This window comes from Dasypus novemcinctus, chromosome 14, assembly GCF_030445035.2.
Source record: "Dasypus novemcinctus isolate mDasNov1 chromosome 14, mDasNov1.1.hap2, whole genome shotgun sequence".
NCBI classification, from domain to species: Eukaryota; Metazoa; Chordata; class Mammalia; order Cingulata; family Dasypodidae; genus Dasypus; species Dasypus novemcinctus.
This window is the reverse complement of record NC_080686.1, coordinates 105,825,302-105,849,747: the sequence shown is the minus strand read 5'-3', so window position 1 is coordinate 105,849,747 and position 24,446 is coordinate 105,825,302. Positions and strand designations below refer to the sequence as shown.

The 24,446-nt window shown below is 51.4% G+C and overlaps 1 protein-coding gene across 1 annotated transcript; it reads left to right on the top strand.

Annotated features, from left to right (window-relative positions):
* Nucleotides 1-587: 587 nt before the first annotated feature.
* Nucleotides 588-23,724, top strand: LOC101443038 (maestro heat-like repeat family member 5). Its single transcript, XM_058276258.2, has 8 exons — nt 588-704; nt 1,156-1,299; nt 5,449-5,571; nt 5,649-5,725; nt 6,491-6,626; nt 8,816-8,911; nt 23,399-23,503; nt 23,695-23,724. The coding sequence occupies exons 1-8, from the start codon at nt 588-590 to the stop codon at nt 23,722-23,724; spliced, it is 828 nt and encodes a 275-aa protein (XP_058132241.2).
* The last annotated feature ends 722 nt before the right edge of the window (nt 23,725-24,446 follow it).

The window sequence follows — 24,446 nt, the reverse complement described above, 5'->3', positions numbered from 1 at the left end:
CAGCCGGCCTGACCCGCGGACGCAGCGTCCCCAGCATGGGGGACTCAGACACTTAGCAGGAGAGAGAACGCCATCCACGGGGCGGCCGGAGGGGGCGCGGGCTCTGGGGGGCCCCTGAGGTGGGGGCCAGGCACCCTCCGGCTGGGCCGGGGCAGGGGTCGCAGCAGGCAGGAGCCCGTGGGCGGAGGGCTGGTGGGTGCGCGGCTGGGAGGCCCGCGCAGGGGAGAAGGGGCGCCCCCGGCCCGCCCCTGCTGACCGCCCTCGCGCCCGCCCTCCAGGCCTTCCTCTTCCGGTTCTACGGCCTGATCCTGCGGGAATCCGCCAGCCGGCAGCTGGTGCGGCAGTACCTGGTCGCCCTGCTGGAGCTGTCCCACCAGTCCGCCTCCCAGCGGGAGGTGGGTGGGCAGCCGGGACCCGGGCACCCGGCCCTGAGGGGGACACGGGCGCCCCTTGGCGTCGTGACCGCACGGCACGCGCGTGCCCGTTCCCTTGGTCTGGAAACCCCGAGGGCGCCAGGTGCTGTCCGGAGGGAGGGGCGGGCCGAAGCGGTGGGCACGGTCAGCTCCGGGTCCCCCGGCCTGCAGGGCATGGCGCTGGCCATCGGCTTAACGTCCGCCTCGCACCTGGAGGAGGTGTGGGTCGTGCTGGAGGACCTGGGCCGCACGCGGTTCCTGAGATCCAGCGTCTCGTGCTCAGACAGCCAGGTAGCTGGGCCTCGGCGCATGCGCAGGCTTGGCAAGCCGGTGTGTGGGGGTGCGTGCGCCTCCACCTCTCCTGGGGCCTGGAGAAGTTCGTCTGTCCAGTGCGGGTGAACCCCTGCCGCCCACCTGCCCACTCCTAGCGTGGCGCAGCGACGGAGGCTCATCCCGGGGCTGGGAATGGGGTCGAGGGTCCTGACCCCGGCCTGCCCTTGGCTCCGAGCCTGCCTTTGCTCAGCTCCCCACCGGGCCCCGAGGAGGCACTGCCTGGGGCAGCAGCGGGTGGGCCTCCTGGGGGTCGTCGGGGATGCGTGGCCTCGAGCCTGTGCTGAAGGCTGAGCCAGCCAAGGGAGTCATTTTTCCCCTAGGGCAGGAGGGGGCGGTGAGGTCAGGGGAGGCGGAGGGGCCTGGCGGGGGAGGGGCGTGCCCTCCAAGCGCCCCCTGCCGCCGGCAGCAGGACCCCAGCCTGCACTGGAAGTGGGTCAGCAGCACCACCCTGCTGTGCTACGGGCAGATGGTCGCGCACGCCACGGAGAACATCCTGCCCTGGGTGGACAACATCGCCTCCAGGATGGTCTACTACTTCTCCAGCAGCCGCTACGTGAGCGCGCCCCCGCCCGCCGGGGTGCTGCCCCGCCCCATTCGCTGGCGCCTGCCGGGCCCCCTCCCCAGCAGCCCTGGCCGGCCCGGGAGGAGGGAGGGCGCGGCACTGCTCTCTGGGCTGCAGGAGTCCAGAAATGCCGTGGGGACGGCCGCAGAGGCCAGTCTGCAGAGGCCAGTCTGCAGCGGCCTGACTGCCGGTCCTGCCTGGGTCCCTGCCGTGTGTGATGCAGTGTGTGTGGAACCCCGGTGCGGGCTTGGTGTGTGTGTGTGGTATCGTGTGTGTGGTGCACACTTGGTGTGCATGTTTCATCTGTGTGCGGCATGCCTGTGTGGCGTGTGTACGGGTGTTTGATGTGTGATATGGTCGGCACCTGTCAAGTTCATATCCCTTTCCTAGAAAGACTCAAACCCCCAAAACCAGCTAAGAGGAAGCAGGAAACCTGAATGGACCTGTAACAAGTAAAGAGATGGACTTGAGGATTAAAAAGTACCCGCAAAGAAGAGCCCAGCCCACCCAGCTGTGTTCATGGATTCTGCCAACCACTGAAGGAAGAATTAATGCCAATTCTTCACAAACTCTTCCAAAGAAAGGAAAAATAAAAGTGTCCATCTCTTCTCAACTCATCCTATGAGGCCACTACTGCCCTGATAGCAAAACCAGACAGATTTCTTAAAAAAAGAAAACCACAGATCAATATCTCTTATGACTGTCTGCAAAAATCCTTCACCAAATACTAGCAACACAAATCCAGCAATGCCTGAAAAGAATTGTACGCGACGACCAGTGGGCTTGATCCCAGGAATGCAAAAATGTCCTAACAGCCCCAAATTGATATACCAATAAAATAAGAGATCAATGTGAGGACATTTTTGGGACTTGGAGTTGTCCTGACTGATATTGCAGGGACAGATTGCTGGGCATTATATATCCTGCCACAACCCACTGAATGGACTGGGGGAGAGTGTAAACTTCAATGTAAACTATAATCCATGCAGTGCAGCAGTGCTCCAAAATGTATTCACCAAATGCAGTGAGAGTGCCATAATGATGAAAGAGGTTGTTGATGTGGGAGGAGTGGGGGGAAGTAGGGGGTGGGGTATGTGGGAACCTTTTATGTTTTTTAATGTAACATTTTTTGTGGTCTATGTATCTTCAAAAAATACAATAAAAAAATGAGTGCTCAAAAAATATATTGGGGAAAGTGGACTTGGCCCAATGGATAGGGCGTCCTCCTACCACATGGGAGGTCCGTGGTTCAAACCCCGGGCCTCCTTGACCCATGTGGAGCTGGCCCATGCGCAGTGCTGATGCGTGCAAGGAGTGCTGTGCCACACAGGGGTGCCCCCCAAGTAGGAGAGCCCCACGCGCAAGGAGTGCGCCCTGTAAGGAGAGCCGCCTAGCGCAAAAGAAAGTGCAGCCTGCTCAGGAATGGCGCCACACACACAGCTGACACTGCAAGATGATGCAACAAAAAGAAACACAGATTCCCGGTGCTGCTGATAAGGATAGAAGCAGCCACAGAAGAACACACAGAGAGCAGACAACTGGGGGGTGGGGGGGGGGAGGGGAGAGAAATAAAAAAATTAATCTTTAAAAAAATATATATATAGTGGTGTGACATACCAATAAAATGTAACATACCAATAAAATATGCCAATGAAGTAAAAGCAGAAACTAAATGATCAGTCAGTAGATGCAGGACTTGACAACACCCAGCACTCTTTCATGACAGCCTGATACAGGTCATCGACGGATGACCAGCTGCCCCCCCACTTCACTGCGTGGTGAGACAGGCTCTCCCCTGAGATGGGCACCGGGTCGTGCTCGCCCTCGCCACCGCCTCTGCTCAGCGCTGGACTGGAGGTTCTAGCCAGCACAATTTGTCAAGAGAAAGAAAAAGCATCCAGACTGGAAAGGAAGAAGTGAAACTGTCTGTCGTCATGATGACATACTCCTGTATATAGAACATCCTGAAGAATCTACTAGAAACTGTTAGAACTAGGATGTGCAGGATCAAGACAAATATACCAAAAAAACACAAACAACCCCAAACCAATTATATTTTACGTACTAGCAATGCGCAATCTGAAAATGAAATTGAGAAAACTTCTACCTTTCTATATTCTCTCAGATTTTCTCCTACATATTTCCGTTTCTGCAACAATTTTTCATTTTACGTCAGGACAACACTATTCTTTTTCCTTAACAAAAACACATCCTTCACATCTTACATATTTAAGTCACCAAAAAGATCTTGGCAACTGTCTTCAAAGCAAGATCCTACAAAACACAATTACTCTTGAAGTAAAATTTGTCAGAGTAATAACTGAATTTGACTAAACACAAATTTACACTTTTCATCATCTTAAAGATCTCATAGGTACAATACCAGCTTATGTGCTCAGTAAATTTAGGAAAAACATGCCTAAGCCGATAAAATCATGTGTTTATATTAACGTTGAGAACTCAGAAGACATAGCTGTTTTAACTATTGAAGTAGTCCTGCATATAGCCTCAATTTAAAATTTTCAGCCATGAGTCAGACATAAAAACACAGAAAACAGAGAAATCTCATGAGCTTTTAATTTCTTACATGCCTTCCGTAGATCATCCTTAAATTAAGCTATTTCAGAGTCCTGCAATTTCTTAGTCGACTCTGAGTACCAGTTAAAACAGGCACCCTTGCGCCCCGCCTACGGGGCCGCTTCTTGAGTGCACCCCTGAGATGAGTAGGTTTGTCCAGTTGGAACGTCCTCCGTGATGGTCACGGCAACTGTAGGTCATTTGTAAACGTGATAGGCTGGGATGCCGGGGGTGGAGAATCAGAGTTTCTGGATTCTGAGGACCCCACCTGCTCCCGTCACCTCTCCTTGTGCCCAGGGCAAGAGCGCAGGCTGCCCGGGGAGCCCCGGCCCTCGGGCTTGGGCCTCGAGCCCACCTCGCTCTCCAGGCTTGACCCGCCCGCCCTGGACGAAAGGCTAGTGGGAGTGCGGCGCTCAGACTCGAGGAGGGTGGGCCCAAGAGGTCCTGGCCCTCGGCCCCCCGAGGTGGCGCGGAGGGCAGGGAGCGCCAGAGGCTTCGGGCCGCCGCTGCCTGGCTTACTCGTGGCTCCCAGAGTCAGCCGAGGCCGTTTTGGGACCCCTCCTTGTCACCAAAACTGATAACAGGAACACTTTTGGAGCAATTTAGGGCCTGACAGCTTTGATGAGCAATTTGTGTCTCGGGCGGCATCCCATTCGGAAAGAGGGAGCTCCGCTGTGGGGCGACATCAGGTGGACGCAGGTGCAAGCCAGGGCATATTCCGAAGGCCCCCTGGCGTTTCCATTTACTGGGGGTCTGACAGAGTGGGGAGCAGGACACGGGGGGCGTGGTGTGGCCACTGGGACACGCGCGCACTACTGGACTGAAGCTGGTGCCCCCGGGGCGTCACTGCCTGCCGCCCCTGAGCCGCAGCGGCTGGCTTGGAAGGCCCCTGCGGGCCAACTGGTTTTGTCTCCTGGAAAATCCCTTCTGGAAAAGGGTCCCTCCCGGCGATGGCAACGCCCAACGTGGCGGCCATTCTACTTAACAGGGCGCAGGCCGTGTGTGCCGTGGGGGTGCTGTGTTGTGTATGTGGCAGTGAGTTGTGTCGTGTGCCCGCTGTGTGCTGTGGGTGTGCTGTGTTGTGTCTGTGGCAGTGAGCTGTGTCGTGTGCCCGCTGTGTGCCGTGGGTGTGCTGTTGTGTATGTGGCAGTGAGCTGTGTCGTGTGCCCGCTGTGTGCCGTGGGTGTGCTGTGTTGTGTATGTGGCAGTGAGCTGTGTCGTGTGCCCGCTGTGTGCCGTGGGTGTGCTGTTGTGTATGTGGCAGTGAGCTGTGTCGTGTGCCCGCTGTGTGCCGTGGGTGTGCTGTGTTGTGTATGTGGCAGTGAGCTGTGTGTCGTGTGCCCGCTGTGTGCTGTGGGTGTGCTGTTGTGTATGTGGCAGTGAGCTGTGTGTCGTGTGCCCTCTGTGTGCTGTGGGTGTGCTGTGTTGTGTATGTGGCAGTGAGCTGTGTCGTGTGCCCGCTGTGTGCCGTGGGTGTGCCGTGTGCCCCTGGTTGGGTGAGTGCCTGCGGGGCGGGGGCCGTGGACGCTGCTGACCTGGCCTCTCGCCCACCTGCCCCGGCAGGACAGCGTCCTGAAAACGAGCTTCCTCTCGGCGGCCGTCATGCTGGTGGCGGCCATCGCGCAGAAGCCTGGCGCCCAGAGCTACAAGTTCACTCAGATCCCAGAGCTCATCCAGTGCCTCCTGGTGCGTGGCCCCTCCGCCCCCGCCCGCAGGGGCCCGCAGGCCCGCGCAGACCCGCCATGCCGCCCTGTCGCCCCCAGTGCGTTCTGCAGAGGGAGCCCAACTTCCTGGTGAACCTCCTCCGAGAGAAGATCATCACGGTCATCGTGGGCCTGAGGTGACGCCTCCTGGGCCAGAGCCCAGCAGGCCAGGGCCGGCCTCTGAGTATGGGTGGGGTCCATGTGCAAGAGACCTGGGCGGGTGGGGGCATTGGGGCGGGGGGAATGGACAGCAAGGTTGGACTGGAGCACTGGGCAGCCTGAGGTCAGCAATGCCAGACTTGCTCTGCTTCTAGCCCAAGAGAGGCTGGTAATGTTGGCACAGTCTGAGCCCTGCTCCCAATCACACACTGAGCTCTGATCCTTGTTCACATGCTGAGCCTTGACCCTGATGACACATGGAACCCTGGCCCTGATCACATACTAAGCCCTGATCCCTGTTGTCCACACACTGAGCCCTGACCCCAGTCATACACTGAGCCTTGATCCTTATTTACATGCTGTGCCCTGATCCCAACTATACTCTGAGTCCTGATCCTGGTCAACACACTGTGTCCTGATCCTTGTTCACACACTGAGCCATGTCTCCGATGATGCAGCAAACCCTGGCCCTGAGCCTAGAATAATCCCTACATTTTCTCACAAACATCAAAGAACCCAAGAGAATCATCTGAATGAGTCAGGACAGCCCCCTCCTCTCCAGGCCCCTCCCACCCACATGAGTTCCTTTCTCACCCCCGGTTGTCCACAAGGCCAAGTCTAAGGCCGATCCGTCATCCAGCTCTCCGTCCACATCTTAAACCGTGTGGCCCTCCCCCAGGCCTGCCCCCAGCAGGACCACGAGCTGGGCCGTGAGGTCCGGTTCCCCTCTGTGTTGTTTCCAGCCACCTGCGGCCACACCTGAAACCCACGGTCAAGACCCGGATCCTGCAGACCTGCCTCGGGAGCCTGTACACGCTTCCGCCCATGGAGCAGCTGGAGCGCAGCTTGCCCCCGCTGGAGCCGGCGCCCGACGTCAAGGTGACTCCCCTGTCCCCAGGGCCTTCTGGGGGGGCTCGTCTGCCACGCTCAGACCCAACGCGCTGCGTGAGGGCTGCAGAGGCCCGGTCCCGGTCCAGGCTTGGCTAGCTTCGACCTTCAAAGAAGCGTGGGCCTTTGGAGTCTGCTCCAAAGCAGTGCTGTGAACTGAGTGCTGTGAGATCAGGTGCGATCGCGGATCAGAAAATCTCAACAGATGGGCGGTGCTTCCAGCCTCTGCTGCGGGGACAAACGCCCCCGAAGTCTCAGCGGCTCACGGCCGTGCGGGGTGCATTTCTTGCCCTCGGGTACACGAGGCTCGAATTCAGGCTGGGGCCGGAGGGGTCGGCGTCCACCCCGGCCTGGGGGCTGCCGCACGCACTTGCCACCTGCCAGGAACGGGCTGGCAGAGACCCGCCGGGCCTCCAGTCACTTGTCCTTGGATTCGGTGTGCTTCATCAAGGTCACTCACCTTCCACCGGCCAAAGCCAGTTGTGAGGCCAAGGCCAAAGTCAGCGCTGGGGCGGGGCTCCCGGTCCACAGGAAGGGGGGCGCATGGTCACGCACAGCCCTGCCTTCCAGCGCAGACCCACCCGCCACGGGGATCCCTCTGCTCCCCCGGGGGGCAGGGTCCGCTCTGTGGAAACAAGGCAAGGCCTGGAGCCAGGACGGGGTGGCTGGAGGAGGGGAGGCTGGGAGCCGGAGGGGGGGCGTGTGTGTCCTGGACTTCACGGCCTCGGCCAGGTTCCCGGGGGCTGGTGTGGCGCTCGTGGGGGCTGGCGCTCGGGGTCACCGGTGTCCGAGTGAGGAGGGCAGCACGCCAACGCTGACCGCCACGTGGCTGCCACTGAGGCCTCAGCCCGCCCCTCCCACCACCACGTGGCCTCCCTCGGGCGTCACCCTCTGGGGGGGAGAAGAGGGGGAGCTTGTGCGCGCACGCCCTGGCCCGCGGCCGTCCAGGGCTCTCGGCCTGGGTGGTGCCGTCCCCTCCGGGCCTCTGTCCTGAGCGCTCTGGCCGCCCCTGCCCCAGATGGGAGGGGAAGAGGGATGAGGGCGGGGTCCGCGGGCTCGGAACGAGGGCAGCACCGCAGCTTCGCGCCGCCCCGTCGCCACCTCTCTTTTCCTCGCCACTTAAATAAGTGGCCGCCAAAGCTCCGCCCGGCCCCAGTGGTCATTTTCATCCTCCCTGGGCCCTCCCAGCGGACTCTTCTGGCCTCGCCCCTGGGCTGGCGTCTCAGGCTCGGGACAGGCCTGGCTCCCACGCACCCCTGCCCCCCAGGCGGGTGTGCGGCCCCAGCAGGACGCCCGTCCCAGCGCCGCCGAGGCCGGCCCAAGCGCTCCAGCTGCGTGTGGGCTCCCGCGTCCACTGCGCCCCAGGCCCCTTGGGTCCCCGGATGCCCATGGGGGCGCAGCGGTGCCTCCTGACGCCACCGCACAGAGGAGGCAGGCCGCGCCTTCCCTCCGCACCGCGCTACTGGCGCGCCGCGGTGTCCCACCAGCACCGGGCGTCCCACCGGCACCGGGCGCTGGGCCAGACCGTCCTCGCTGGGCAGCGGGTCCGTGCACAGCCGTGGGCTTGCTGAGTTGAAACTATCTGGGAATATCAGCCAGAAAACGTCCCCGGGAAAATAACGATAGTGAGAAGAACGGAGAGTGCGACATTGACCTCAAGGGACAGCGGCGTTTCGAGGGAAAACCAAGATGGGCCGCAGGAGGGTCGAGAGGGAACGGCCGGCAGGCGGCTGGGGTGGCCAGGGGGCACGTCCGGGGGGGGGGCGGCCCGGGTGGCCAGGGGTCGCGGCCGGGCAGCGGGGTCGCTTGGCCAGGCAGCAGGGGGTGCTGTGGCCGGGGTGGCCAGGGGGCGCGGCTGGGCAGCAGGGGGTGTGGCCGGGCAGCAGGGGGCAGGGCCGGGTAGCGGGGGGGCGTGGCCGGGCAGCGAGGGGCACGGTCAGGCAGCGGGGGGCGCGGCTGACGGTTCTGCAAGGCCTTGGAGGCGGGGCTCCCCCCCTCCCGGGGTGGTGGTCTGAAAGACCCCCAGCCGGCTCGTGCGCCCCCACCCGCCAGAGCCCGGCGGCTGGACGCGTCATCCCCCTGGGGCCGCGGGCACGCCGGCTGAGGTCCCGCGGGGCGGCCGCCTGCGCCTTCCAGGGGGCTGGGCGGCCTCGCGGATGCCAGCTGGCCGCTCCCCCCAGACGCTGTACAGGAAGACGGTGAAGGCGCTGGACCTGCTCCTGCAGAGCTTCATCCAGGAGAACGAGAGCATGGACGAGATCTACTTCCTCCTGCAGGTGAGGCTGGCGGCGCAGGGCTGGCCCTGGCCCCGACGCCGCGGCCGCCCCAGCGCTCCCAGCCTTGGCCCCTGCGAGAGCGGAGCTGGGCATCGGCGCGCCAGGGGCCCGCCCGGGGCAGGCCGCCTCGCCCTCGGCGCACGGCTGGTGGCACAGCACGGCCTCGAGGACGGGCGCGGGCGGAGCCGCCCCTTAGACCACCTGCAGGTGCCACACGTCCAGGGGACAGGAGAGGCCAGGGCACCCGTGCCCGGGGCAGTGAGCAGCCTGAGAGGTGTGGTGCCTGAGTTAAAATTGAGAACAGGCTCTCCTGGGGTGCAGAGCTCCAAGCCACCACCTGTGGGGTCAGGACGGGGGATCCAGGAGGGCATCCCAGAGGAGGGGACACTGGGCCATGCTCGAGGGACACGTGGCAGAGCGCTGGGCTCCTGGCCCAGGAGGTGACAGAGAGGACGGCCCCTCCTGGGGTGGCGAGGCCCAGGGACGGGGGTCCCTCGGGGTCTCACACGGGACGAGCTTGCCCGGACAACTCCCCCAGCGCCCCCCGCCATCCCCTCCACCTGCTGACTTGGGGGTCCCCTGCAGCGTGGCAGGCACATCCGCAGCTCCTCACAAGTACCGTGGAGGTAAGAGTGCTCACCAAGCTAACCTTGCAAAGAGAGCACAGAGAGGTAAAGTGACTGGCTCAGGGTCACGCAGCATGCCAGTGGCAGAGCGGGAATTTGGACCCAGCAGCTCGGTTCTGCGCCACTCAGGAGGAGATGCTGGAGCTGGCACCTGCCCACCGAAGCAGAGGTGCCATTCCCGACAGGTTTTCTCTCAGACATGGATGCACCCTTTGCTGCCGTGACCCGCGCAGCTGGACAGGCGGGGGGTGTGAGGCTAAAAGAAATGAGAGACACACAATAGCGGGGGCCAGGTGGACCAGAAGGAGCTGATGGCTACCTTTGGTGCCTGGGTTGTTTGTTCACTTTATTTTATGCTGCAAGTACAAACAGCACATTCAGCGGTTTTCATGGGAAGTTCTTGTTTCTAGGTCACTACGAATATAGTAATTATTGCCCTCTATATAGTATTCATTAGCCCTCTGATAACACAGTTTTCTTAGAATTCTTATTTATACTCAGCAGATTCTGCTTAGCACATCACCTTGCCCAGGTGCACTTCCTTCTTTATCTACATTCTTTCTGTGAGCCTTGGAGCCTGCTTTGCAGGGCTCCCCACACTCTACTACACCTTGATGCCGTCGGTCATTTACAGCTGTCCACCCTCTCCAGCTCCTCTGGTACTGGTCTCCCCAGTCTCCCGGCAGAGCACAGTCTCAGCATCTGTACAGGGTCAACCAGAAAACACAAGCTCAGCCGGCCCTCGGCAGTGAGGCAGTGCTCTCTCCGCAAAGTAAGAAAATGGCCTTCTGGCTTACGCATCAGTCCCGCAGGCCCATGATGAGTGGAGGAGCCGTCTCTGAAATACTGAGCTGTTTTTGACATTCCAAGCTAGAGACCATATACCACCCCCGGGTATCTTTTACAGTATCTTTGATAGCATAGAGATTTTGTTGATATTGGAAAGAGGATTGTTAAAAAGAATTGCGCTTTCTAATTCATCCCACATACTTTTAATAACACTCCTGACTTTCGTATGTTGTTCTTGTATCTAGCCACTTCATGAGACTTTCTTACTGGGGTTATAATTTGTCAGTTCTCTGGAATTTTCTATGTAAATTACTATATTATTGGCAATTTTTTATCTTTTCCTTCCAAAACCCTACAATTTTTCCTTTCCATGTCTTTTGCATTGGCTGGGCCATCCCAGTACACTGTGGGATAGGGCAGTGACGGCAAGCGTCCTTTTCTGTCCCCTGAATTTAATAAGAATGTGTCTCATGGCTTGGCATGAAGAATGATGGTTGCTGTAGACTATGATAGAGTCCCTTTATTTGCGGAAGAATATTTTCTCCTACTTCTGACTTGCTCAGCAGATGCCCAATGGGATGAGACAAGCAGCACATTTATAAGGGGAACTACTGTCTTGGAGAGAAAATGGGGAGGGAGCAGGGAGAGGCTGGGAGGTGTGTCAGGCAGCAACGCTGGCCCGAGCGAAGGACAGAGGGACGGAAGAGGCAACGCTGGAGTGAAGCATCTTAGACCTCTGTGCAGTAGGTCGCCAGGGAGACCTCAGGTCAAGTTCACTTGTCAGAGGAGTCCCACGTCCCCCAGATGTCAGATCACACCTGAGGGATCCAGTCGCTGCTGGTCTCTGCCCAAGCACAAAGATGGAATTCAGAGAACAGCAGCTGGGCCCGTCAGTGGCACAGCCAAACCGACTGCCACAGGCTCAAGGTCGCCTTGATTTGACCTCGAATGTGTACCAAATTTTATCAGATATTTTTCTGTATGTACTGAGGTGGTCATATGGTTTTCTCTTATCTAGTCTTTATTAATGAGGTAAGTCACAGTGTTTTGAATTGCAATGTTGAAGTGTCAAAGTAGTAAACCCTACTTTGTCATGGTGTATTACTTTGCTAATGCAGTATGGAATTTGATTTGCTATTATATTGAAAACTTTTGCTTCTATGCCTTGAAGAGAATTAGCCTCTATCTTTTATCTTCTTTCTTGTTTTGTTATCAAGCTTCTATTTGCCTGATAAAATAAATTGGATGGTTTTCCTTCTTTTTCTTGTCCCTGGAACAGTTGGTATAAGGGAGAGATTACTCATTCCTTATGTTTTTTAAATTTCTATTCTAGCTGAAGTTTTTGTATTTTTCCCCTCTTTTCACATGGTGTTGAGTCTTCCTCTTTTTTTTCAGCTTTGTAAGAAATCAGTCTTTTTAGAGGATGGTATTTGTTTTTAGATCCTGTCCAATATTTTATTTATGTTACTTTCTGTTATTATCCTTTATATATTTTTAATTCTAAGTCAAATTTTCTTTTGTCCATTTTTAAAAAAAATATTAAAGTTTGTTAGGTAGACACGTTGTTTAGTTTCCTTGGCTGCTCAGGCAAATACCGTAAAACAGGTTGGCTTAAACAATGAGAATTTTTTGGCTCACGGCTTTGAGGCTAGGAATGTTCAAATCAAGGTGCGGTCGAGGTGATGCTTTCTCCCCGAAGGCTGGCGCTCTGGGCTGGCTGCCAGCACCTGGGTCCCGGGCTCCTCTGTCACGTGGCCAGGCACGTGGCGGCCTCTCCTGGCCGCTCCCTGTTTGTGGAGGTCCTTTGGGCCGATACGTGTCAGCCTGTGGCTGCTCTCTTTGTGGCTCCCTCCCTGTCTGCGTTTCACTCCACTTATAAAGGACTCCGGTAGCAGGGCTAAGACCCGTCCCGAATGAGGTGGGCCACGCCCTGAGGGAGGCAGCCTCCCCGGGAGGTCCCACTTAGAGTGGGCTCCCACCCGCAGGCGGGGACTCAGTTGAAGAACCCCTTTCTCGGGGATTCCAGCTCCAAGCCACCCCCGTGTGCGAACACCCTGCGGCCGCGCGCGCTCTGCTCTGCTGCCCGTGTGGGGAAGATCTCCAGCCGCCAGTTCTGGCTCTTGATGGGCTCAGAATTTTCACTTTCCCCTGAATCAGTTTTGGTAATTTAAAATCCCTAGACGAAGCTGTCCACTTAATTTTTTTCACGTGTATTTCCTAAAGTAAAAACCCTGTTAGTTTTGAAAATGGAATACAGCCCTATGTTATGGTCACGTCACGTCCACCACCTAAGAGGGAGGACTTCCCGCCCTCCTTAGGACCTCGTGTCCCTTTCTGATGGACCCGTCCAGGCGCTGGCCACCGCCACTGTTTCCTGTCCCTAGGAGGGCCCTGAAAATGGAGCCGTGCGGCGCGCAGCCGCAGGAACCCCGCCTCGAGGTCCACGTAGCCGACCGCAGTTGAGATTCGCTCCCGTCCGTAGACGTATCCGCAGGCTTTTCCTCTTCATTGCCCAGAAGCGCTCCATCCTACGGCTATTCCAGGGCTGGTTTGTACATTTGGGTTGTTTTTAATTTGGGACAAATATTAATACCCCTCCTATGAACACTGATTTACAGGTTTTTGTGTGGACAGAAGTGTTCGTTTCTGAAAGTGGTATTTCTGGGTTGTAGGGTAGGGGCACGCTCGCCTGTGCGAGACCATGTCCCAAAGGGCCTGCTCCATTTGCCTCCCGCCAGCAGCCCAGGCGAGGAGCCGCGCCTCTGCTCCCTAGCCGGCCCTCGGCAGGGCCAGGCTCGTTGTCTGGTTGGTTTTGGTTTTCTAGCCATTCTAATAGATGTGTCATGGTGATTCATTGCAGTTTTTAACTTTCCATAAATTTGCATTAAATTTGCTCTTCTCCGGTGACTGACAAGGCTGAATGTCTTTTCACAAGCTTGCACGCCTTCTACATAGCTTCTCCAGTAAAGCGCATGAGAAGTCCTTCCCCGCCTTTTATATTAGCTTGCTTGTTTTCATATTATTGAGTTATAAGAATTATTTACACACACTCGATGCAGGTCCCTTATGAGAGCTATGCAATTTGCAAATATTTTCTCCAGGTCCGTGGAGCATCTTTTCATTCTCTTATCTGTGGTTTTTGAAGAGCAGAACTTCTCAATTTTGAACAGGTCCGTCTTATCAAGTATTTTTTTTTAATTTTTACGGGTTGTGCTTTGGGTGTTGTATCTAAGAAATCTTTGCCTAACCCAAGTTTTAAATATTCTTCTCCTACATTCTCTTCTAGACGTCTTATTGTTTTAGTTTTCCATATAGGTCTAGATCTATTTTGAGTTCGTTTTTGTATAGGCTGTGGAAGGCTGAATTGCAGGCCCCCCAAAACACGTCCGTAATCCATTCTTGTGGCTGTTAACTCTTGTAAACAGGACCTTTTGATGAGTCTATTCCCATTAAGTTTGATGTAATGTGTAGATTTCTGGTTGATTGCCGAGAATTTTCATGAATGGATATTGAATTTTGTCAAAGACCTTTTTTTCCTTTTTTGCCCTTAATGAGATCATGATGTATTATCTTTTTTAAAATGTATCGCTTGATTTAATTTACTACTATTTTGGTAAGGATTTTTACATCTCTGTCCACAAGGAATATAAAGCTGTAGTTTGTCTTTCTTTAATTTCTTTGTCTGGGTAATGCTGGCCTCATAAATTCTAGACCCATTAGGGACGTGGGAAGTGTTCCCTCTCATAGGTTCTGGAAGAGGGCAATGCCTGCATGATTCAGTTTCTCCACATCTTTATCAGATTTGCTGTTGTCACTATATTTTTTAATTTACCCTTTCTGATAGGTGTGTGGTGACATCACATTGTGGTTTTAATTTGCATTTCCCTGATGGCTCGTGAGGCTGCACCCCTTCTCGTGGGCTAATTTCCCATCTGTGTGTCCTCATCAGTGAAATGTTGGTTCGTCTTTTGTACGTTTTCTAACTGGACTGACGCTTTTACTGAGTTTTGCGAGTTCTTTATCTATTTAAGATACAGTTCTTTGCCAGATACATGGTTTGCAAATATTTTCTCCCAGTCTGTCTCTTGTCTCTCATCTTCTTCATACAGCTTTCACAGAGTGTAAGTGTTAAATTCTGGGATCAGTTTTCCCTTTTCTACACATCGTGCTTTCGGGGTCACGTCCAAGAACTTCTTGCTTGGCCCTGGGTCCCAAAGATTCTTCTCCTGTAGCTTTTCCTAACAGCTTTAGAGTGTGACATTTTCTATGTGAGCCTGAGATCCAGTTGAGTAACTTTTGTGTAAGGCGTGAGATTGAGGCCGAGGGCCTCCCCCCTTTGTCCTTGCCTGTCAATGTCAGTGACGCCAGCACCTTCTGTTGACAGGGCTGGCCTTGCGCCAGGGACCCGCTTCTACACCCGCGTCGGAATTCTGCAGGGCGCAACGGTGGGGTCTCTCTCGGGTGCTGTATTTCGGTACCCTGTTCCTTTGCCCTGGCTGTCTGTCCGTCCCTCCACCAGCACTGCACTGACTTGACCACTTAAGGCCTGTGCCTGTCCCCATTTAGAACAAGCTCCTCAACGTCTGCTGGCCATTTGGCTGGGGTTTTGGTAGGAGCTGCGTCCCACCCTGGGCATCAAGTTAGGGAGAAGTGGCACCTTTTCGGGGTTGATTCAGCCAATCCCTGAGCGCAGTCTGTCTGGCCAGTTCTTTGGTTTTTCTTGAAGTTCTTTCACCAGCATGCTGTAAATTTCAATGCGTAGATCTGGAACATGTTTTGCTAAGTTTGTCCCTAAGCATTTCGTTTCTTTTGGAGCAGTTATAAATGGTATTTTGTTTTGAATTTCGGCTTCTGCGCATTCATTGTTAGCGTAAAGAAATGTGATTGCTTATCTTGTACCCCTCAACCTTGTGAAACTCGTTTATTCTAGAAGTTTCTGTTTTCTTTTTGTATATTCTTTGGGCTTTTCTATGCAGACCATCATGTCATCTGCAAGTAGGGAGCTAAGTTTGTTTCTTTCCAACCCATATGGTTTTCATTTTTCCTGCCTCATTGTGTGGGTAGAACTTCCATCACAATGCTGGAAGCGCAGTGAGAGCGGACCTCCTGGCCTGGTTCCTGGTTTTAGGAGGAAAGCTTTCAGTTTTTCATCATTAAGCATGATATCAGCTCTAGGGCTTTTTGTGCTTGCTTTTTTTTTTTTTTTTAATTAAGTTGAGGTCATTATCCTTTGCTCCTAACTTGCTGAGAGTTTTTATCATGAATGGGCAGTGCATTTTGCCAAGTGTTGTTGTTTTTTCATCATTTGATATGATCCTCTGATTGCTCTTCTTTTCCTAGCTTATTAATATGATAGATGGCACTGATGGATTGTTTTAATTATTATCTTTTAATTTTTACAGACAAACACTCCCCTTTCCCCCTGTCCCCGTCCTCCCTCCTCTGGTAATCTCTACTGAGCTTTCAATGTCTTGGAATTTGCCATTTCAGGTCATTTCTTGTAAGCGATTTGACACAACTTTGGTTCTCGTTTGTCCTGCTTGTTTCACCAAGAGCAATGTTTCCTGTGCTCTTCTAGGTTGTGCATGCCTTATAACTTTGTTTTTCCTTATGACCAAATAATATTCAATAGTGTGTATCAGTTTTTGTTTATCCATTCACTTGCCGGTGGACATTTGGGTTGTTTCCAGCTTTTGTCAATTGTGAATGACGCTGGTACAAGCATCAGTGTGTAAGTGTCTCTTTAGGACCCTGTTTTACTCCTTTTGGACATATACCTAGAAGTAGAATTGCCAGACCAAATGGTAATTCTATGTTAAACTTTCTGAGGACTCGCCATATTGCTTTCCACAGTGGATGCACCATTTTACATTCCCACCAACAGTGGACTAGAATTCCCATTTTTCCACATCCTCTCCAACGCTTAGTTTTCCTTTTTTAAAATAACAGTCCTCCTTATGGGTGTGAAGTTGTATCTCACTGTGGCTTAATTTACATTACCCTAATATCTAATGATACTGAGCATCTATTCATGTGTTTACTGGCCATTTGTGCATCGTCTCTGAAGTAAAGTCTATTCCTGTCCTTTGCCCATTTTTAAATTAGGCTGTCTTATTGTTGTTAAATTGTAAGAGTTCTTTATATATTCTGAATATTACCTTCTCTGATACATGGTTTGAAACTATTTTCTCCCCTTTTGTAGGTCACTGGGGTAGTTTGAGGCTTTGTATGGACCCCCGAGAAGATCACGTTCTCAGAGCTGATCTCTTCCTGTGGGTGTGAACCTGTTGCCTAAGGGATCCTTTGATCAGATTACTTCAGTAAGGCTTGACCCAGGGTGGTGGACTCCTCTTAACGAAGGTCTTTAAAAATGGGGCAAATATGGAGAGAAAAAAGACACAGGAGCTCAGAGAGGAACCCACAAAAACTGAGAAAAGAAGCCACAGTGACAGAAACCCACGGAAGCTGAGAAAGGAAGCCGCAGAAACCAGGAAGCTGAAGGCCACGAGACCTGGAGGGGAATGGAAACTCCGCCATGTTCCTTTGCGTTGGACAGAGGAGTCCAGGATCGCTGGCGGCTAGTTTCCAGCGCGTCGCCTAATGCCTTGTTTTGGACATTTGTCTCAGCCACATAACCAGAGCTTGCAAGCCAGTAAACCCCCATTAACAAAGCCAACCCATTCCTGACATACTGCTTTTGGCAGCTTTTAGCAAACTAAAACGGTTAGGGTTTCACTTTCTTGATAATTTCTTGCAACACACAATCGTTTTTAATTTTGACAAGGTCAAATTTATCTACTGTTTCTTTTGTTGCTTGTGCTTTCTGTGTCATATTTAAGAATCCGCTGCCAAATGCCAGGTTGTGAAGAGTTGTCCCTGTGTTGTCTTCTAAGAGTTTTGTAGTTTTGTCTCTTAGATTTAGGTCCTTGATCCGTTTTGAGTTGATTTTGGTAGATGGTGTGAGGTAGGGCTCTAGTTTCATTCTTATGCATGGATTTCCAGTTTTCCCTGCGCGATTTATTGAAGAGACCATTCTTTCCCCTCTGGAGATATTTAGCACCCATGTCAAAAATCAGTCGGCCATAGATGTATTGGTCTATTCTGGGACTTTGATTCTTTTCCACTAATCTCTCTTTGTGCCATTACCATTCTGTTTTGATGACTGACACTTTGTAATACAATATGAAATTGGGAAGTGTGAGTCCTCCAATACTGTTCTTCTATTTCAAGATTGTTTTGAACCATTTGGGGTCCCTTGAAGTTCTATATAAATTTGAGGATTAGTGCTTCCATTTCTGCAAAAAAAAAAAAAAAAAAAAGGTGCTGAAATTTTAATAGGGACTGCATTAAATTTGTATATTGTTTTAGCTATAATTGACATATCAATAATGTTAGCACTTCCAAGCTATGAACTGGGATGTTTTGCTACTTATTTAGGTCTTTAACTTTTTTCCTCAATATTTTGTGGTTTGCAGTATGCCACACTTTGTATCCTTAGTTAAATTTATTCCTGGATAGTTTATTCTTTTAGATGCTGTTTTAGTTTGTCAAATGGGTACCGATGCAAAGTACCAGAAATCTGTTGACTTTTGTAATGGAGATTTATTTGTGGTAAAACCTTACAGTTCCAAGTCTGTGAAAAGTCCAACTCAAGGCACCATGAAAGGTGCTTTCTCACCAAAGTCAGCTGCCATGTGCTGAAGCAAGATGGTGGGCGATCTCTGCCTGGTCTCTGCCTCCCCTCCAGGCATCCTCTCTCAGGCTCAGCTGCTTTCAGTTGCAAGCTGGTTTAGGGCTTGTCACTCTCCAGGCTTCCTATATCAGTCTCGACTGTTCTGTTGCCTTCCCAAGTTCAGCTGTAAGCTATCAGGCATACCACAGGGCTGGTCTCTTGAGCTGCTCCATGAGCCCAGCCTCTTGGGGGCCTTGTGCTTAAGCAATCCTCTCTCTCACATTGCAGAATCAAATATGACAGTTTCCTTTCCCCCCATCTGTCTGTCTAAGTGTCCATTTATATCAGACCTAGCCTGGGGGTGGATACTCAACCCAAGTCATACCTTACTGACATAGTTCAATCAAAAGCCCAAAATTGATTTTACGAAGTAGTTTAATCAAAGTCTCCTCAACTGAATTTTATGCAATCAAAGGGTATCACACCCAGAGGAACAGATTAGTTTACAAACATAATATTTCTCTTTTTGGGACTCATAAAATAATTTCAAACTGCCACAGATACTAATGTAAATGAAATTGTTCTCTTAATTTCCTCCTTGGATTGTTCATTGCTTGTGTATAGGAACACAATGATTTTGTGTGTTGATCTTGTACCCTTCCACTTTGCTGAATTCATTTATTAGCTCTAATAGTTTTCTTGAGAGTTCCTTTGGGCTTTTCTATATATAAGATCATGTCTGCAGATATAGTTTTGCTTCTTCCTTTTACAATTTGGGTATCTTTTATTTTTCTTGTCTAATTGTTCTGGCAAGAACTTCTAACTACAATAGCAGTGGTGAAAGTAAGCATTCCTGTCTTGTTCCTAATTGCTTCCCTCTTGCTGTTTTTAAGTTTCTGTCCTTGACATTAGACAATTTTATCATAATGTGTCTTGGAGTGGATATGTTTAACATTTATTGAGCATCTTGGATATTCATATATTTCATCAGACTTGGGAAGTGTTCTGTCATTATTTCTTGAAATATTTTTTTCTGGCCCTTTATCCCTCTCTTCTTCTGGACGTCCTATGATGTGTTTACTGCTATGCTTGATGATGTCCCACAGTTCCTCAGGCTCTGTTCATTGTTTTTAAATTCTTTTTTCTTTCTGCCCCTTAACCTGTTCAATTGCAATGGTTTTGTCTTCTAGACTGCTGATACTTCCTGCTCCATCCTTCAAGCTGCTCCTAAACCTCTCTGTTGAATTTTTTTCTTTACCTATAGTTGACTTCCCAAATTTCCATTTGGTTATTCTTTATAATTACTATCTCAGTACAAAAATTCTCATTTTGATTATATGTTATTTGCCTAATTTTCTTTAGTTTGTTGATGCTATCTATGAGAGTTTTTCCAAGATCTTTGATTAGTAATTCCAGAGACTGACCTTCCCCTGGAACATTTTCCATTGAATTCTTTTTTTCTTGTGACTGGGCCATACTTTCCTGTCTCCTTGTAGGTTTTGTAATTTCTTGCTGAGAACTGGACATTCTGAGTGTTATGTTGTGGTCACTCTGCAAACATACTTCTCCCACTCTTCTGTCTGCCACCCTAAAAACAAGAAGGAAAAAGAGAGACAGAGAGAGAAAAAAAGAAAAGAAAAATACTAACTGAGGTAGGGAATCGGAAGTTATTGCTTAATTGGTACAGAATTTCTGGTACAGAGGTTCTGGTAATCGATGGTGATAATGGTAACAATGTTGTGAATATAATTAATATCACTGAGTTATATATTCGAATGTGGTTAAAAGGCAAATTTTAGGTTGTATATATGTTCCTAGAATATAAATTAACAAAAAAATAAAACAACGATAGGACTGTACAACACAAGCAGTGAACCCTAACATAACCTATGGACTATAGCTAATAGTACAGTTACAATAATATTCTTTCATCAGAGGTACCACACTAATGCAAAGTACTTGGGGAGAAGTATTCATTTCAAAATTAAAAACAAAAATACTAACAAAGATACAAACCACCACTCCACCCCCCACACATTAAAAAAAAAAAAGCATGGGAAAAAGGAATAAAATAGTGAAGTGTACTACCTTTCTAAATCCTTTATAATATGCAGGTGGGAAGCCAGAAGCAGCTGCTTTTCAGGCTGAAACCCAGGCTAGCATTTCTCAGGAATCCGTCAGACCCAAAAATGAATAAAACAAAGAAAGAGAAAGCCAACCAACAACAAAATAAATATATGAAGAGAATGAGGTGCCCTGGCTCAGCATGTCCCAGTAGATGCTCGTATGTGGCGAGAAGAAGCTGCTTCTGAGAGGAACCAAGGTTAGCGTCTGTGTGGGCCCTCAGGAATCCGCCAGACCAAACAAGAAAGAGAAAGAAGGAACCCGAGGGAAAGCGCCCTGTGTCTTTAAGTCTTGGTGGCTGCTGGTGGGAGGCTGGGCGCGCTGCTGTCCAGAGGGATGAACCTGAGGCCAGCTTCTGTGGTGGTCTCTCAAGGACCCCCCGGGCCAACCTCTACCCTCCACTGTGACCTTTAGCGAGGGGAGGTTTCCCTGCCAGCCCTGGGCCCTCCCAGTTGCTTCTGGATTCCAGGCCATGTTGCCTCAGTCGCAGTCATTTCCATTGCTGCTGTGGGACCGAGCAACGGGGTCACTGGTTCACGCTTCCACTTACTAAAGCTGAATTCTCAGCAGCCTCTTGCTTCCTCTGGCACCCCTGCAGTTCTCAACGCTCCCTGTGGCTCCAGAGTTACCACCTACTTAATTCCAGCCTCTTTCCAGCTCTTTCCAGTGATGTGTAAGACTTGCTACTCCACCATTTTGACCTGTGTTCTCTCTGATTGATTTTCAAACCAAGAACAGATCCCACCTGGGTAAGGCATATAATGCTTTTTAACCGTTATCATGGAAGTTCATGAAAGTTTTGTCTACAGTCGGTTCTGTAGTTTTGTTTGTACTATCTTCATCTTGTTTGTTGTTAGGGTAATAATGGCCACATTTAATGAATTGGGAAGTTTTTCTGCAAGAAAAAAATATGTAAAATTGGTATTAATTGTTCTTTAAATGTTTGGTAGAATTCTCCCACGAAACCATCTGGGCCTGGAGAGTTCTTTGCCAAGAGCTTTTGAATTAAGAATTCAGTTTCTCTGATGACTCCCAGGATATTCCTACTGGTTAAGTTTTGGTCTTTTAGAGTTGTTGAGGAATTGGTACATTTCTTCTAAGCCATGGAATGTATGAGCGTAAAGTTGTTGGTAGCCTTCCCTTTTTGTCTTTTTAATGACTGTAGGTTTTGTGTTATCTGTGTATCTTTAAAAAAAAAAGAATTAAAAAAAATGACTGTAGGGCCTGTAGTCGTAGCCCTTACTTCATTTCTTGACACCATTGAATTGTGTCTTCTGCTTTTGTTTTTGTCAGTCTTTCTAAAGGTAATTTTTTTTTTATGAAACAGCTTTTGTTTCATCAATTTTCTCATTTTCCTATTTTCAATTTCATTGAGTTTTGCTCTTGTCTTTATTATTTCCTCCCTCTATTGCTTTGGGTTTATTTTGATCTTCTTTTTCTAGTATGTAGCAATAGGAATTTAGGTTATTGATCTGAGACTTTTCTGCATTTCTAATATGTTTTTTAAATGTGTGTTTTTTAAGTGTATTCTGCTGTTGTTGGGCAGGGTGCTCTATAAATATGGATTAGGTTCTGAGGGGTGGTTGTATTGTTTAAATGTCCATCCCTGCTGGTTTTCAGTCTAGCTCTTCTATCATTTGCCTGGAGAAATGTGGTGTAGTCACTAACTATAATTTTGGATTTGTCTGTTTCTCCTTTCAGCTCTCTCAGTTTTTGTTTCATTATTTTGAGGTTCTGTTTTGGGTCATTATGTCTTCCAAAATGTCTCTCTCTGGCTCTAATAATTATCTTTGCTCTGAATTCTCCTTCATCAGATATTAATATAGCTACTCCTGCTTTATCTTTATTAATGTTTGCATGGTATATCTTTTTACATCCTTTTACTTTCACCTTACCTATGTAATTGATTTTGAAGTGAATTTTTTATAAACAGCATATCCTTGGTTTATTTTTAAGTCCACTATGCCAATCTCTGTTTTGATTATTGCATTTAGGCCATTTACATTTAATGCAATTATTGATATATTATCAATATATTACTGCTTAGACCTGCCATTTAATTATTTGTTTTACATGTTTCCTCTGGTTCTTGTTCTTTTTCTTTTCCTTCCTGTGTGTTACTTGAACCTCTTTTAGGATTTCATCTTGATTTATTTAGGGTATATTTTAGTGCATCTCTTGCTTTGTAGTAGTTGCTCTGGGTATTATAATGTGTGTGTGCATCAGTATTTTACCACTTCCAGTGAAGTGTGGAAACCTCACTTCCATCTTGGTCCCTTTATTTTGCCTACTTTTCAATATCATTTCCTTGGGTATCAAATGATGTTATGATTTTTGTCTCAGTCATCACATATGATATATGAAACATGACAAAAAGCTCAGTCTCATGAGAGGCGTGTGGGGGGAGGGCCAGGTGACCTCTGGCAAGGGACAGGCACCCCTCCTGACAATGCCCAACAGCCAGCAGATTCGCACCTCTGTGCATTCATTTCCTCGTGCGTGTCGACGTGGGGGCTTGACCAGGCCCCCAGGACGAGCCAGATGGTGACAAATCCAGGCCAGAGATGCCCGCTCTGCCCCCACCCTCTGGGCGGGAGCTCAGAGAGGGCCCCTGGGGCGGGGGGCGGGCACAGTCTGTGACTCCAGATGTGAGTGCTGGTCCTCGAGCAGCTGAGTGGGCTTGGGGGGCCACAGGAGCAGGGACGCGGGTGGGCAGGAGGAGGGGTCCTGGAGCCGAGGCTTCAGAACGTGCTGCCACGGAGCCTGGCTCCCCTGCGAGCACCTGAGATGTAAAGCACAGCGAGGGGCGCAGGGGTTGTGCGACCTCTCCCTGGGCCTCCCTTTGCTCCCACCTGCCGCAGTGGTCCCCCGAGTCACCGCGGGGAGCCTGGGGCTGCTTGGGGGCTCTGCCCCACCTCCCGAGTGCCCTAAGCCCTTGAGCTTTTTGAGCTTTCTGGTAGCTCTGGGCAGGGGGGCCCTCTCGCCTGAAGGAGCTGGGCTGGTGGCGGGGAAGGTGGGAGGGCTGAGGCGGGGCGGGGTGGACCGAGGGCCAGGGGTGCTGGCTCCTTCCTCGGCTGCAGCCTGTCCCTCCAGCCATCCATCCGCTTGGGGGCCGTGACTGCCCCACGTGAAGAGGAGGCTGTGGGTCTGGAGACCCTGCAGTCTGGACAGACCGTGGCCCAGGGGCTCACCTGCCGCCCGGCAGGCATCCTGCCTGCCCACTGGGTGGCGAGGTGGATGCTGCGAGGCTGATGCCCCTGGCTTGCCTCCGTGCAGCACATGGAGACCTGGCTGAAGTCGGAGAGGAGCCACGAGCGGCAGCGGGCCACCCAGTCCATCTCCGTGCTCCTGCAGTACACGCTGGACTACCTGAACCTCACGGTGAGCCCCAGGTCTGACGCCGGCGGGCCCCAGAGCCCCCGCGGGAGGGGGTCGGGAGAGCCCCCAGAGGAAGCTTTGCAGCCGGGAGCCTGGGGGGCACCCCTGAGCCGACCACATGCACTGAGCGCCTCCAACGTGCCAGGCACGGTCCTGGGCGGGGGGGGACGGGCCCACCCCCTGTCCCGGGGCAGAGGCTGCAGATGACACAGGTGGTAGGGTGAGCGCTTGAGGGGAAGGTTGCCAGGTTACCTGGGGGCAAAGACGTCAAGGGGGCAGGGAGGGAGCGAGCCAGGCGGCCCCCCGGGGCAAAGCACCCAGGTGGAGAGAACAGCCGCGCCGGGGCCCGGAGCTAGAGGACAAGGAGGCCGGTGGGCAGAGGCCCGGGACAGCCAGGACCATCTCAGCAGAAAAGAGCCAAGCGCCGTGCGCCCTGAGTGAAGGCTTCGAGGGACAGGAGGGATGGCGGCAGGGGCCGGGGGTGAAGACGGACAAGCGGGACCACACGGCAAGGGAGTCCAGAAACAGCCCCCACCTACAGCCAGGCGCCAAAGACCGGAAGGGGCAAGTGCGGACAGCGAGAACCAGGGTTTCTGGAAGAAGACATAGAATGTCTTGACAAAGTGGGGATCGGCAAAGATGTCTTAGAACGCAGAAGAAATAACTATAAATAAAAGTACCAATGAAGTGGACTTCATCAAAATTAAGACTTCTGTGCATCAAAAGGCCGTTTTGGGAGTGAGTGCAGCTCAGTGGTTGAGCGCCTGCTTCCCGCATGCGAGGCCCCGGTTCATTCCCTGGTACCTCCTAAAAAAAAAAGACTACTGAAAGAATAAAGAGTCAAGGCAGAGATTGGGGGAAAATATTTGTAATCAGCTAACGAAGGACTTGCTTCCAGAAAATACAATGAGCTACAACTATATAATAACATAAATAATCCAGTTTT